Source organism: Vulpes lagopus, chromosome 5 (genome assembly GCF_018345385.1).
Source record: "Vulpes lagopus strain Blue_001 chromosome 5, ASM1834538v1, whole genome shotgun sequence".
Classification (NCBI taxonomy): domain Eukaryota; kingdom Metazoa; phylum Chordata; class Mammalia; order Carnivora; family Canidae; genus Vulpes; species Vulpes lagopus.
The window spans coordinates 107,545,105-107,561,234 of record NC_054828.1 but is presented as its reverse complement, the minus strand read 5'-3'; the positions used below and the strand labels follow the sequence as shown (position 1 = coordinate 107,561,234).

General features: G+C 38.4%; 1 protein-coding gene across 13 annotated transcripts in view; it reads left to right on the top strand.

The window, feature by feature from the left end:
• Window positions 1–16,130, top strand: part of LTBP1 (latent transforming growth factor beta binding protein 1) — a 390,140-nt gene that overhangs the window by 268,806 nt on the left and 105,204 nt on the right. For all 13 annotated transcript variants that reach the window (XM_041755926.1, XM_041755923.1, XM_041755924.1 and 10 more), the window contains 4 exons: window positions 7,824–7,949; window positions 9,194–9,319; window positions 9,719–9,841; window positions 13,822–13,941. In XM_041755926.1, coding sequence (XP_041611860.1) covers window positions 7,824–7,949; window positions 9,194–9,319; window positions 9,719–9,841; window positions 13,822–13,941 — 495 coding nt within the window. The remainder of the gene's footprint in view (window positions 1–7,823; window positions 7,950–9,193; window positions 9,320–9,718; window positions 9,842–13,821; window positions 13,942–16,130) is intronic.

Genomic DNA, 16,130 nt, shown 5'->3' with positions numbered 1-16,130 from the left:
TAATAGAGGAGTTTGCAGCCTTTCTTAAAATATTCCTTCCTCAGAAACATGATATGTATAATTATTCAAATAAAAATGTGCTTAGTAAGTTAATTAGATGAATTATCGTGATCATTTCACAACATGTGTATATATCAAAACATCAAATTGTACACCTTAAATATGTATATGTTTTATGTTATAAAACAGTACAATTACATAAAAATATAAAATATTTTAAAATATATAATTTTTATATGTTAAAAACTTTTGCAATTTTCTCCAAAATGTGGATGTAAATTCTCTTAGATATTTGAATTGAGATGTCAGACTGGAAAGTGTTTTAGTTTTTTTTTTTTTTTTTTTTTTTTAGAGAGAGAAAGAGACAGAGTGCATGTGCAAGCCAGATGGGGTGGGGGTGCTATGGTGCTGGTGGTGGGGTGGGGAGGAAGACGGGGAGAGAGACTCCCAAGCTGGCTCCATGACCAGTGCAGGGCCTGTCGGGGGCCTTGATCTCAAGACCCTAAGACCATGACTTGAGCCAAAATTAAGAGTTGACTGTCTAACCACCTGAGCCACCCAGGTTCCCTGGAAAGTATTTATAAAGCACCTGGGGTGCCTGAGTGGCTCAGTTGGTTAAGCTTCTGTTTTTGGCTCAAGTCATAATCCCAGGGTCCTGGGATGTAGTCCTGCTTCGGGTTCCCTGCTCATCAGGGTGTCTGCTTTTCCCTCTTCCTCTACCCTTCCACCCTACTTGTGCTGTGCTCTCAAATAAATAAGTAAAAAATCTTTTTTTTTTTTTTTTTAAAAAGCATCTGTATGTTCCAAGATGAAATGAACTTGCAAACGAGTGCTGAGTCACATCATGGACCACAATGCATTTTTACTCAGTTCAGGGCATCTGTACCCAGAGCCATAGCCTTCCCCAGTAATTGCATGGCAATTGCTCTTTGGTTTTACTCTTAACACTGAGTTAAGTGATAGAGAAATATCAGATCTTCTGAGTACCTCTAGAGTGATACAATGAAACAATTTTTTTAATATATACCCATGGCTAAAACAGTTCTTCCCTATGAGTGATTTATGCATCTGCTCACTTTATTAAGCAGAGCCTCTTATAGAGAGACTCTAGAAGTCTCTATAAGAGACTTCGCTATGCACTGCAATATGATATACAAAGATGTAATAAACCATCTTGGACGGCAAGGATCTTCTCACTGTTGACCTCATTATTAAAAAGGAAAATAGCAGCATGACATTGTAATTTACTAGGTCTAAATACTGTATTTCTAGATTTCTCTTTTCCAGTGCATAAATACAGTTTTGTGCCTTTTTAATAATGGCTGACTTCAGTGGGTAGACTTTTTGCAAACTAGCTTTGTAGAGGTTAATTAAGTTTGGCTAGATAAATGCAGTTTTGCTACTTAAATGCAGCTGTGTGAGGAATAACAAATTGAAATTACCTAGCTTCAACTGAACTACAGAGCTGATTTAAAAAAAAAAAAAAAGGTAGCTGTGCTCTATGAAGTTGTTAGAAGACAGCTTAATTGGAGTTTGGCAGAGATATAGGGTTAACATCTGCTATCACATGTTTGAAGCACAAATATTTCCTTCCAGGAACAAAGTGACATTAAAATTTTATCCAACGTTTGTAGGTGTTCCTGCTTCTTATAGTAGAAGAATCTGAAACAATCCATGGGGAGAATATTATAGTCTTTGAATTAGAATGGTTGCAGCTTTAGAGCTACACAATAATCAGTAATCTACACTAGAACAAGAAGACTGTTTTGTATCAAAGTTAATCTAAATCAAGCTATAAATGTTCCCATTGGTTTGATATGAAAGCCAAACATATAGACTGAGGGAGCAATCTGATTGGCTCTGTCAGGAATGTTATACAATGTTTTTTCCCTAAAACACAGAGGAGATAAATCTTACTTGTCACTATTACTTTGTCTCCTAAATTGAAGAGAGGAGCAGAATAATACATAGGAATCTTATCTAAAATAAATAAAATCAGCTCCACATTGCTTAAGGATGATATCTTTATGGTAGTGAGGTTGGAAATATAACCTTTTCAGATTTCTTCATACACACTTTGACATGTATTAATTATAAAGTGAGCCACATATTTGCAGGAAATAAGTGTGATTTTTTTCACTCTTAGCTGATTTGGTGGCTTGCAACTTTATTGGCATCCTGTTTCCAAATAGATTATACATTTCAGCATATAAATTGATTTAGCATAGTGTCTTAATAGCTCAAGGATAGGTTGGAAAATCAAACCTCTGGCAAATATTTACAAACTGGAAACATCTGTTTCAATTGTTGTGGGACAATTTATGCTCATTGTAGGGCAGTTAGGAAGCCAGGGTATGTTTGTAAACCTTTCCATGAGTTAACGTTTGATGCCTTCCTCCTACTTTTCCCAAACTTCCTCAACGGCCCTTGCATACCAGCCAGAAAGTATTCTTTGACTTCCATGACTACCTTGTGGAAACCTTTGTAGTTATCATAGCCCAAACATTATAAAAAACCATTTGCTCATCAGAGCTTTTCCAGAGCTCAAAATTGACCCCTTTAAAAAGTTTGTCTCTAAAGTGTATTGCCGGCGTCATTACAGCTTCAGTGAACTATGTATGCTGATGGAAAATGAGCTCCTTGCTTCATGTAAAATTATCAAGCTTTAATATTTCCAGGTTTTATTTATTTATTTACTTATTTACTTACTTTGAGTAATCATCCGATGAAAAAAGCGAAAGGTCAGCATACTCATTTTTGTATTTTGCCAAAAGCTTTTTCATTTTAAAAAATATAATAAAGATACCAAACTCTTAAATCCACTGTTGGCCTTGTTGCTGGGATAAATAGAGTATTTGGTTTTCCACTGGCTTTTGGTCATGGCTCTTTTTCCAAGTTCTAAATGGAACTCTAGTGAAAGAAACAGAATATAGTCCTTGACCTGGTGAAGGTGAAATTGTTTCAGGGGCATGTAGAATAGGAGAAGGTCAGGTGGTCCTGAAGACCAGGGGACATGTAATGGGTATTAGGGGTGAGTCTGGTGGGAAGAGTCTCTTCATGATCTCTTTGGGAAACCAAACATGCTAAAGAAGACAAGACATTTTCATTAACTAGAGGTCTCTCCCCTGGAGACCAGTAATTAAGGCTTCCTGTGTGAGGCTTTGCCATAATTTTTGTGCTTATATCCACACAGTCGGCTCAAGGAAATGAATGTTTCAACATAAATTGATCCATTATGTGCGAGCAGGTTAACATCCCTATGTATGAGTGACCTCTTAGAAAAATAAAAAATACAATATTTTTTCCCTAAAAAAAAGGGGGGGGGATGAGAGATTTTTTTCAATTCTTCTTCAAGACAATACCCTCAGGACTCACCTTTCTGTGTAATAAACCCTCCTAGCGAATGAAAATCTAATAGAAGAGGAGGGGAAAGCACAGGAAGAGGTGGTTAGGAGACTGGTTTTAAAAATTCTAAGGGGGTTTTGAAGGTGTTACAACTCTTCTTTCCACTTAGAAGGGTGGAGTCCTACCTCACAGATGGATGGGTGGGAGCTCTAAGGCTAAACTGATGAAAGTTTAATTAATCACTTGTATAAAAAATGGGACAAACAGGGTAGGAATCAAGTATATTTTAGCAAAATCCACTCCTCAGATGTATCTCTTAGTACCCTCTAGTGGTGTCAGAGTAACATTTTCTTACATATGTTAATGTTCTGCCAACTGTGATCAACATTTTTTAAGCTGTATCTCCATGTACTTTATCTGTGAGGTAATCAGCTAAAGATCCTCAAACTTACCTCATAAATATTTATTCCCTCATAGCTTCTATTTAAGATTCTAGGATGGAAGGAAAGGGCATTATATTCTTTTCATTTCCCAAGACAAAGGAGTACAATTCTTAAGTATTTCTCCTGTCTTAGAGCGATGTAAGAAGAAACAATTTAAGTATATTGGCAGACTGTGGTGTCAGAATGTATTATATTTGAATTAAACATCACATATTTTTGAAGATTTTTATTCACACATGTAAAATTTCCATTCTAAAGCTATGCCTGAGAAATTACAGATATTTGGTAATCAACAAATTGGTATGTACTGGCATTGGGGCAGTGAGTCCTGCTCAAGCATTGCATGAAAACTCCAGACTTACAGCCTTTGAAGTTGTTTTGAATCCTTGTCCCTACTATATTAATTCATCTTCTAATTTCCCTTTTTGCAAATGTGTAAACACATGATCATTATGTCTCTTGTGTTGTAAGAAAATGGCAGAGAAAACTCTAAGATCAGTAATTACAAAGAAAATTGAAAAAAGTAAATACCAATAACATGCAGAGAAGGCATCTACCTACAATATGGAATAGATGGTTAGAGATACGATTTTCACAATATTCCACTAAAGAGTGCAGAAAAATATAGAGCAGAAAATACCAATTCCCATAATCATAACATTGAGTTTTCTTTCTTGTCTTCTTTTCTGTGTATATTGTAATTTAGGTTATATTCTGTATTTGTAACCAGCTATATTTTTTAACAAATAAGCATTTTCCTATCCTGTCAATGATTATATAATTATGCTGTATATGCTTCATAATTCATTTTTTGCATTACTGCCAGTCACTTAAGTTTAAGCGGTTATGTTAATTACCCATGTTTTTACTCTTTTGAGTTATTTTATTTTTTCCATGATTTTACGTTATACAGACTAAACCAATTTCTTTTTCTGATAATAAATTAGCATAAGTAGGTTCCCTAACGGTATAAGCAGTTTGTAAATGTGTGAATTCAAGTAGATACTGCAGCTCTGTATTCCTATGCTTGCTTTTAATGTCTAGTGACTGCAAATCACTTGAACCAGTTGTCTTAAAGTCACAGCACAGTGAATAACACTTGATGAAGAATGTGGTTTGGGTTTTGGAAAACAACCTCAGCCCGAATTTAGGTCATTTCCATAGTGAGTCTTTGTTAATAAAGCACTGTTTTTCACATCCTTCTGCAGAATGCATAGTAGGTTATTGGTGATGGTAGCACACCTGTTTTTCTTCTCACTCAAACCACAGACCCCTCCAACAAAGCTGTTGCTGTAACTGGTTGTACTTGAGGCTCCAGTCTTTGGGCATTTGGGCTCACCCATGGCAGCATGCCTTTTAAGCATTCTTTATTTTGTGATGGCAATGGGATAACAGTCCAAGGTAACACTGTTACAAATGTGCAGTAAATGACTTCAAAAGGAACAGCATTTACAATCATGATGTTAATGGCTAGCTGGTGTTTTGTACACACAGAAAGGCATTGTATTTATTTATAATTCACCATTAAATCAGTAAATTAAAAAATTAAAACATATGGATGAATTATTTCCTTTTAAAAATTTCTTTAATTTTTAAATTCCAGTATAATTAACCTGTACCGTATTATATTAGTTTCAGGTGTACACTATAGTGATTCAACAATTCTGTATATTACTCAGTGCTCATCACAAGTGTACTTTCAATCCTTTTCGACCTATTTTACTCATCCTCTGATTCAACTTCCCTTTGGTAACCATCAGTTTTCTATAGTTAAGTCTCTTTCTTGGTCCCTTTTTTCCTTTGTTCATTTGTTCCCTTAATTCTGCACATGAGTGAAATCAAATGGTATTTGTCTTCCTCTGATGGACTTATTTTGCTTAGTGTTATACTCTCTAGAATCCATCATGTTGTTTTCAGGTGCAAGATTTTGTTCTTTTTATAGCTGAATAATATTCCTGTGTGTGTGTGTGTGTGTGTGTGTGTGTGTGTGTGTGTGTGTATTCTTTGTCCATTCATCTGTCGGTGGACACTTGGGCTGCTTCCATAGTTTGGCTGTTTTAAATAATGCTGCAGTAAACACAGGGGTGCATATATCCCTTTGAATTTGTGTTTTTAGATTCTTTGGGTGAATAACAAGTAGTGGAGTAAGTAGATCATATGGTAGTTCTGTTTTTAGTTTTTTGAGGAACCTCCTTACTATTTTCTACCAGTGGCTGCACCAGTTTGCATTCCCACCATTAGTGCACAAAGGTTCCTTTTTCTCTACATCGTCACCAACTACTTGTTTCTTGTGTTGTTGATTTTATCCATTCTGATAGGTATGAGGTGACATCTAATTGTGGTTTGGGTTTGCATTTTCCCTGATAATGAGTGATGTTAAACATCTTTTCATGTGTCTGTTGGCATCTGTAGGTCTTTGGAGCAATGTCTTTTTGTGTCTTCTGCCCATTTTTAAGCAGATTATTTGTTTTTTTGGTGTTGAGGTACATAAGCACTTTATATATTTTGGAAAGTAAACCCTTATCGAGGTATATTATTTGCAAATATTTTCTACTATTCAGTAGGTTGTCTTTTAGTTTTGTTGATTGTTTCCTTTGCTGTGCAGGAGCTTTTTATTTTGATAAAGTCCCAATAGTTTATTTTTGCTTTTATTTTCCTTACCTCATGGGACATATCTAGAAAAATGTTACTATGCCTAATGTCCGAGTAATTACTGCTTGTGCTCTCTTCTAGGGTTTTCAGGATTTCAGCACATTTAAGTTTTTAATGGCTAACTTTTATTGAGTGTGTATAGTGTGCTAGACATTGAGCTGTGTACGTTATTTATCTTTTTTGAACCTGACACTCAAGTTGGTGCTCTGACTATTCCCATTTATCTCACATGCCGAAAAATGAGACATTGAATATTTGAGCTAAGAAAAGGCAGCAAGATTTGTGTTTGCACTGTCTGCAAACCTGGGCTTCTACCAGCAGGACTGCCCTACCACCATGATGCCTTTATAACTCCTTACAAAGGTCTTTGAAAACAGACTAAGTAGGGGATCCCTGGGTGGCTCAGTGGTTTAGTGCCTGCCTTTGGCCCAGGGCGTGATCCTGGAGTCCTGGGATCGAGTCCCATGTCGGGCTCCCGGCATGGAGCCTGCTTCTCCCTCCTCCTGTGTCTCTGCACCTCTCTCTGTCTATGGTAAATAAATAAATAAATCTTAAAAAAAAAAAAAAGAAAGAAAACAGACTAAGTAGAGTAGGTCCTCTTAGAAGGCCACTTTTGAGTCCTCAGGAAATTAAGGCCATCTTATATCTTTTTGGTAATTAAGCTCATTTTGAGGTCCTTCACCCATCATGGACTCCTATGACCCTGCCTCTACCATGGTGTGTACCTGAATGAAGTGAGGACTCAGGGCCAATCTGCTCAGGCCTTACAGAAGAAGCAAGTCTCAAGCAGGAATCAATAGGAGCACAAGGGAGGAATTTAGCAGAGAAGATTGGGAATAAGATTCTACTCTATCAGTATAAATATGGTGATGTTGAAATTGGCTGATTATGAGTGAGTTACACTGAGAAGTTTGGCTTTGATTATAAGTGAATCTTTCTTGAAAATTAATGAGAAATTTTGGAAGAGGTTGGACATAGTTGTTGGAAATTGGCTTTTGTAAGTAATGCTGCACTAAACAAAAGGGTGCGTGTATCTTTTTTTTTTTTTAAGATTTTATTTATTTATTCATGAGAGACATAGAGAGGCAGAGACACAGGCAGAGGGAGAAGCAGGCTCCGTGTAGGGAGCCCGATGTGGACTCGATCCCAGGTCTCCAGGATCATGCCCTGGGCCAAAGGCAGCGCCAAACCGCTGAGCCACCCAGGCTGCCCACGTGTATCTTTTTGAATTAATGTTTTTATTTTCTTTGGATAAATTAGAGATGACTTTTGTCTTCTGAGTGCATACCTGACAATGCACTAGTCAGGAAATCCACAGGAATGCTTTGAAAGCAATGAAATCTTTGTTGATGTCTGTTTTTTCCTCTATTGTTTATTTTTAAGAAATCAATGAGTGTACTGTGAACCCTGATATCTGTGGAGCCGGACACTGCATTAATCTGCCTGTGAGGTATACCTGTATATGCTACGAGGGCTACAAGTTCAGTGAGCAACAGAGGAAATGTGTTGGTAAGAGATAATTGTGATAGATGAAATTATTAAATATCAACTGTTTACACATTAAGAACATGTTTTATGTAATTATCATGGGAATTGTTATTGTGCTTAATTTTTAAAAATTTGTGTCCCTGAACTAAGGGAGCCCAAAAAGAGGTTAGCTAATCTCCTGAGATGTTCTTATCTCCTGCTCCAATGCTACGTACCTGGCCAAATGTAATACAATTAGATAAAGGTGAAAAAAAAAAGGATGAAACAATTTTCAAAGATTTCTATGTATAATAAAATATTATAATAAAACATAAAATAAAATAATAGAATAATAGAAATAGCTACCTACTAACATATATTTAGCAAAATAATATTTATATGTAGCAATAAAGACTTATATTCATGTAAGTGCATAAAATCTGATTTCTAAAAGCAACTTCTAAACTGAAAATAAGTTGGCACAAAGCTATTAATGAATTTACAAACACAGAATCTCATACATGGTTCTTTGGAAAGAATGTATCTCAGTGATGGATAGCATTATGGAAATCATTTCAGTGCAATTACATTAACATTGTATTTAACTTCCTTTTTTTTTTTTTTTAGAAAAAGATTCAGCACTAAGAGTTATAAGGCAAATGTAAAGCAACAAAGGCATATTCCAATTAATACAACTTTAATATGCCTTAACCATTATGCAAGATGTGTGAATTGTGCTTTCTGGTTTTGTACATATATGTGGGGTTGGTCAAGAGGAGTAGCCACCTCTTTATCCCATAGCTATTTGTCTTGAATTCGTGTACACTGTAATGTATTCTATTTGGAACCCTAGAATATAAAAGTTGAAAGGGGCAGTTGATTATCTGGTCCAGCTTCAACCATGTGTGCAGTAAGTGAAAGAGTCCCTTTCACAATATTTCTGGCCATCTCTCCTGAGCTGGCCTGGGAGTCACACAGCAAATTTCATTGCTTTAAGGACTCCATGTATCTGGTGGGTCCTTCTGCGTTGACCCAAATCTGTCTCTCAGAAACACCAACATCATAGTTGTAATTTCAGCTTTTGAAACAATACACCCTAAGCATATTTCCTGTTTGCAATAACCATCCTTCAGGTATCTGGGAAGTATGATCATGTCTCCTTTTATTGTTTTCCTCGGTTATAAAGGTTTGGTGCACAGGGAATAGTATGCCAGTATTTAATGAACAAGGAGACAGAATTTCATGCTACACTGCACTAATCCTTTTATCTGTATTTTTGTTAACAGATATTGATGAATGCACTCAGGTCCAACAACTCTGCTCCCAGGGACGCTGTGAAAACACTGAGGGAAGTTTCTTGTGTATTTGCCCAGCAGGATTTATGGCCAGCGAGGAGGGTACTAACTGCATAGGTAATGTCCGGGTTCTTCCGATGCATAAATTTCCCGATCTGGGTTATTAGCTCCCCTAAGATCCCATCAATCTTACTGCTTATTCAGGCAACCCAGAATTTATTATTGAGAACCTTTTATGACATAGTCATCTGCTTGATACTGGAGGATATCAAAATGGATTCTTTTCTCCAAAAGATGAAGAGTGTCAGATGTGTGCAGAGCCCGAGGTGTTTAAATGTTTTGGGTCTCACATAAATCAAAACCACTCAATTTTGAAACACGTCACATGAATCGAAGAGATGGTGGCAGGAATCGGTTATTTTATTCTTGACTTCAAACTGACCTGGGAGATGGAACAGGTTTGAAATGATATTGTGGGAAATAAAACTCAACAATTCTGCTTTCTGCTTCGTGTAGATGTTGACGAGTGCCTGAGGCCAGATGTGTGCGGGGAAGGGCACTGTATCAATACCGTGGGCGCCTTCCGGTGCGAATACTGTGACAGCGGGTACCGCATGACCCGGGGAGGCCGTTGCGAGGGTGAGTCTGTACCACCTCCAAGTGTGGAATACACATGATCCTGAAATGCAGGGCTGAGTCCACAGCCGGGGCCACTCAGCTCCTGGCCTGGTACTTTCTCTCCTCTGCCGATGTGTATATGACACCAGCTCATCCAAGCTCTTCCTGCCTTCTGGAGTCACAGCCTCTTTGCCTCATTTCAGTGGCTTTGTCTGGATTATTTTTCGTCTTCATGTTCTCCTTGTTGTCCACTTCAACACCTGCCCTTCCCTGGAATTTGTAGTGAATTACTATAGAACAGTTAGTTGCAGATTATTTTAGCATAAACCCGACTTAATTACAGCATCTGGATCATTCATCTGGGAACATGGTGCAGGTTCACCCACTGTTGATTTTTAGTTTCCCACCTTTTGGCCTTATTACATTCCTTTCTCTATCAGCTTCTTTCTTTTATGTGTATTCTGGGATTTGCTTACAAACCCTCCACAGAAGCACTGCTTGACTAACTCCAGGTCAAATTCCAACCATGCTAGATAAAATTTCTTTATTAGTGACCACAGCAATGAGTTTGCTAGTGTTATTTAAAAAAAAAAAAAGTTCTGAAAAGCTTTTGGAGCATGGTCAGAATGATTAACCACTTAATTTTTCTGCTCATGTTTGTGTCCCAGTTATACAGTTTCTATCTGAAACCACCCATGATACTTTTTAAATAATTCTTTTCACAAAGAAATACATTGCTTAGATGCCGCCATGGATGTGTGCCGGCAGAGGAGCAGGGGTCTCTGAGCATGTTTCTGAGGAGCTAGGCTGTGTGGATGGTGCCAGTTCCATGGGACTTTTGCCTGGCTGCCTGGAGATCAGCCTGTTTTCTAATACGGCTGGGCTTCCAGGCTGAGGGAGGAATGGACAAGTTGGTGCAGGCTGCTCTCAGCTGTCCCTGGCTCCTCCGTGTTGGTTTTCTTCATGGATCTAATGACCGAGGCCTGAAGGGAAAGCTAATTAGATGTTTTTTGGCAGCCTGCACCTGCCGCTCCCCCTGGCCTCTTGTTCAGCCCCTTGCATTCTGATCTGGAGAGAAGTGGGAGCATTTTACATGACTGAATCTTTAACCAACTCAGATCAGAACAGAGCTCTAAGGGGGCTCTCCTGGCAGCTGAGGGCCGTGGGTCAGCAAGGGGTGAAGCATCCCCCTCTCCTCTTACAGGGGACCCTCCTTCCACCCTGGAGAGGCAGCATGGCCCTGGGAGAGGGCAGGACCATGGCATTGGCTCCTGACTCCCACGTTAGTAACTCTCTGGCTTGGAGCCAATGACTGAGCCCTTTTGAAACCTGTGAAACAGGAGCTGCAAAGTTAACTTTCTGGGTTGTCATAGGAATAAATGCCTGTTGCAATATCTTGTGTGGTGCCTATCACCTTGCTAGTTCTCAAGAACCTCCCCGTTTTCCCTGATGACTTTGTTTTTGCATAGACCCATCTGTATTTGTGGAAGTGTTCTTTAAAAAAAATTGCATGGGTTTGTTTACCTGACAAGCATTTATGTGCACAGCAAGACTCCCCCAAAAACGTCAAATGCTACAATAGCCAAAATGTGGAAGGAGCCTCAGTGTCCATCAAAATATGAATGGATAAAGAAGATGTGGTTTATGTATACAATGGAATATTACTCAGCCATTAGAAATGACAAATACCCACCATTTGCTTCAACGTGGATGGAACTGGAGGGTATTATGCTGAGTGAAATAAGTCAATCAGGGAAGGAAAAACATTATATGTTCTCATTCATTTGGGGAATATAAATAATAGTGAAAGGGAATAGAAGGGAAGGGAGAAGAAATGGGTAGGAAATATCAGAAAGGGAGACAGAACATAAAGACTCCTAACTCTGGGAAATGGACTAGGGGTGGTGGAAGGGGAGGAGGGCGGGGGCGGTGGGGGTGAATGGGTGATGGGCACTGAGGGGGACACTTGACGGGATGAGCACTGGGTGTTATTCTGTATGTTGGCAAATTGAACACCAATAAAAAATAAATTTATTATTAAAAAGAAAAAAAAACGTCAAATGCTCATTGTTAGGTTCTGCATATAGTTTCAGGATGGGAAAATAAAAATGCTTAAGTAGGAAAAGTAGCATAAGTATAGAAAGTAGGAAGGAATAGAAAAGAAATGTGAAAGTTCTGTAAGCGAGTGGGAAGCAGTTAGGAGACTGTTCAGGAATATTCAGTGTATGGAAATTAACAGAAATACTACCAGGGTTCCCTGAGTAGATGATCTATAATTCTACCCCCATGAAATGGCTTGAAAAGAAAAAGGAGCTAAATAACATGGCTGTTTCCTAATTTCGTCATGGACCAGAACCAAAGGTCCCCAGGCTTCTGGCTCACCGAAGATTTTCTCAGCTGCCACTAACAAAGTTGCTTTCAAACAGCGCCAGTCTCCAAGGAGTCTCTTGTAGTTCACAGACATTATCTCATGCATCCTTACTTTGTTCGCTTAAGGTATTCCTAGGCAGGTAGTCCCTAGTCTTTAAATGAGGGGACAAGCAAGCAGAGGTGAGACCAGTGGGGAATTCAGGGATGTGGTCTTCTATTACTCAGCACTGCACCTTATCTATTGGACCAGCCTTTCTCAATGACCTTCTCTGACTTAGCAGTTGTAGTTCTATTAAAAAAAAAATTCCTTCCAAAGAAGAATGTAATGCTGTTTGGAAAATGAAACTGGCAAGCCTCATCTTTTTGTAGAACAAGAAGTCCCAGAACATCTGACCTAAAAAAAAAACAAAAAACCCCAACACTGTGTGTCATTGTCTATTGGCAAGGATTTTTCACTGATAGGAAAAAAAATTACCACACTGACCTGGTGCTTATTCTATTAATATCATCTTCAACTTTTTTACTTTGAGCATCTTTTTTTTTTTTTTCTTTAAGCATCTTTTCACACTTGTCTAGTGATAAGCGGAGATAATTGTTGAGAATTTACCAGAATGAATGACTGTACCCATTATACATTTCTTTTGCTTTTTAGCTTATGTCCTGAAAATTCTGTTTATATTTTAAGCATGAGAGGACCTATATACAGTTTAAATGAGAAAACGTAGACATTAAATCCACTCACTTGAATTCAGAATCCAACTCCAGAAAAATGATCATTTTGAATGGGGCTGATACCCAGGGTATTATCACCCATGCTAAACTCTTGAACCATTTCCTGTATCCTGCTTCTCCCCCATTCTGTTGTTCTACCATTCTTTAAAATGCCTAAAGCCGTTGTAGTACTAACCTGTGTCATAGCCCCAACTGTACTGAAGGTGGTTTTTTTTTTTTCAATTCACATGGAAAAGAATAATAATGAAGAACTTCAGTTAACTGTGAATGTGAACAATAAGGTATATTTTTATTAGAAAATATTACCATATGATCATACACCATGTTTTCTGGAAACTCTTGGAAGTATTTGATGAGTTCATTCTCTCCTAATGTTTTTTTCCACCTCCAAGGAATTCCTATCCTATGAAAGTTCTAAATTATCCAAACCTAGGATATTTTTGGGCCCACGAAGTCAAAGCAAGGATTTCCCTAGAGCATCCATTGTCTGCAGCTCTCTGGCCATCCATGTCTGGCCAGGTGGCTATGTGGCTTCGTCACTCTCATGCCTCTTCGTTATATTTCCTTCTGGCAAGCTGCACTATTACTTCAAAGGTTTGATGTCCAGGAAGTGGCCCCCAAGGACCTGCCAGCTCCCGGGGTGGAGAGTTCTGATCCTGACAGTTGGACTGTTTGGGGCCAAGTTCTTTTGAATGTGTGTAACTATTTTAATCCAGGTATACCTGGCCATGCTTTATCACTGTGGTGTGTAAGTGTGGGCCTACTGTTTGACTTAAAGTTTTCTCCACCAAAATGTAGATGTAACACACCTTCCCCACCCACCAACTTCATCAGAAAAGTAAGTTTTTTCCTTTAGTATTGTGATAACACGTTTGTGACCTAGTTTTTTGATTTTTCAGATATTGATGAATGCTTGACTCCAAGCACTTGTCCAGATGAGCAGTGTGTGAATTCTCCTGGATCTTATCAGTGTGTTCCCTGCACAGAAGGGTTCCGAGGTTGGAATGGGCAATGTCTTGGTAGGTGCTCAAGTGTCTTCATCATAGTTTTGTTTCTTCTGTTTCATCCATTTTCTGTCAGAGTGATGTAATGCCAAGTGAGCCCTCTTTCAAAATTAAAAAAAGAAAAAGAAAAAATGGAATATAGCAAACTTGTGTCCTCCTGAGAAAATTTCTAAGAAAAGCTGTAAGTTACTTTTAACCAGGGAGAAAATAAGAAAACAAATTGGCATGAAGAATGTGAGATTTATACCTAGGGGAAATAATTCTGATCAAAGCAAATTGTCCTTGAGGTGATGAATAACCACGACTGAGTAAAATCCTAATCACCACAGTGGGGAGAGTGGTGGAGAGCAAAAGGCTAAAAAAGAGAGAAAAAGCTTAAGAAGAAGCTACCATAGACTAGTAGAATTAGGAACATACAAACACAAATATGCAGCAGAAGTAGAAAGAGAAATCTTGATGGACTGCTGAGCCTCTTATATTTATTCATTTAAGTGTTTAAGAAACTGCATACCGACATTAGACTCTGAGGAAAGTACATGACAAATTTGCTTTAGTTCCAATTAGCTGTGCACTAATTAGCTTTCCCCCTTACTGATTTTCTTCAGTGTTTCTGTCTCTGTGTGATCTTTTCATTAGTAGCTGAGATCTTTACGCTCAATGCCAGACTCTGACGACGTGAGTTAAACTTCTCATTTATTCATACATTCTTTCTTTTCATCCATAAATGCTGAAGAACTTACTGTCATATACTAGAGTTGTGCTGACTGCTGAGATACATTGAGGGAAGAGAAAGGGCCTTCCTCATGGAACTGTCTGGTGAGGGAAACTGATACCCAGGCATCTCATAAATAAATGGAAAAACCCAAATGAGACAGTGCTGGGAAGGAGGGTCCTATGATGCTGTGAGAGTGTGTGATAGAACGAATTGCCTCCAGGAAAATTCTTGATTGAAGTTTACCTGGGGATTTAATTGGGGAAAGGGTGGGGAGGGAGACCGTTTTGGACAGAGGAAACAGTATATGCAGGAGGCTTGGGGAAGGCGGCGGAAGCAGTCATGTTCCAGAAGGTGAAAGACAAGTGTAGCCAAAGGACAGAGAACAAGAGATTTGCTGCAGGATCAGGGGGCAGATGGTGCTAGACCCTCTTAGTTCTTTTTAAAACATTCACCTTCACTCCTACATCTCTGGGAAAGATGTTTAGGTGTTGCAGAGCAGGTGAGATAAGTAGGCTTGGCAGAAACAGTCCCAATTTCAAAGCTTTGGACTCAACACCAGGTTGCATATGCTCGGTTCTGTACATGGTACAGGTGGACCTCTGCCCTGGACCTCATGCCCATCTCCATGCATGTCTGCCACTGGAATTGTGAGATATTGATCTTTGGGAGAAGAGAAGATTTTTGTTTATCAATTACTTATTTGATATGCATTGGTTTATGTGATCACTGGTCAGAACATACATTTGGTTTTAATTTTCCTGTTTGGCATACATTTTGCAGTTGCCTATCAAGATTCCATTCTTGTTCTCATTTTTACATACTGATGCATATTATAATCCAAGAGTAGAGTCTGAGTTTTATCTTAAATAACTAAAATCCGTTATAGTGGTATAAACACAGCCCTGTTTCACAAACTTACTCATAAAATATGACTGACCAAACAGGCAAGTGATTGCTGTTTAATATAAATGGATTTATCTAGCCTGGGCAATAATACTAAATGAGTTATCATACCTAGATGTATGCAACCAGTCTAAGCACAGCCACTTTGCTCCAGATTAGTGACAGAAACACAGCACCTCTGTTAAAAGTTACTTCCATTTGTCAACAGATTAATAGAATCATAAGCAGAAATATTAGCTCACTGTGGAAGTCAAACAAAGTCACACATTTAGCCACTTATTCCAATCACTAGTTTTCGTTTTTGCATTGCTAAGATCACGCATTTCCTGTGAAAAATAGGCCATGTTTTGTTTTTTTTTTTCCTTCTGTGTTGGGTGAAGTTTTAGGCTCTATCATCTGCAGATGAAGCTCCTCTCTGAAATGCTTTCACTTCCATTCATTGTTCATACAGGACATGCAGCTCCTCTAAAATTCTCAGGGGGGCTTTTGCAGATTATACCAAAATGGATTTATCTTAGTTTTTTATAGTAGTTGAGCTTTCCCATGTTAAAAAGTTGAGTGTGATAAAAAGTAGGTATTGCAACAT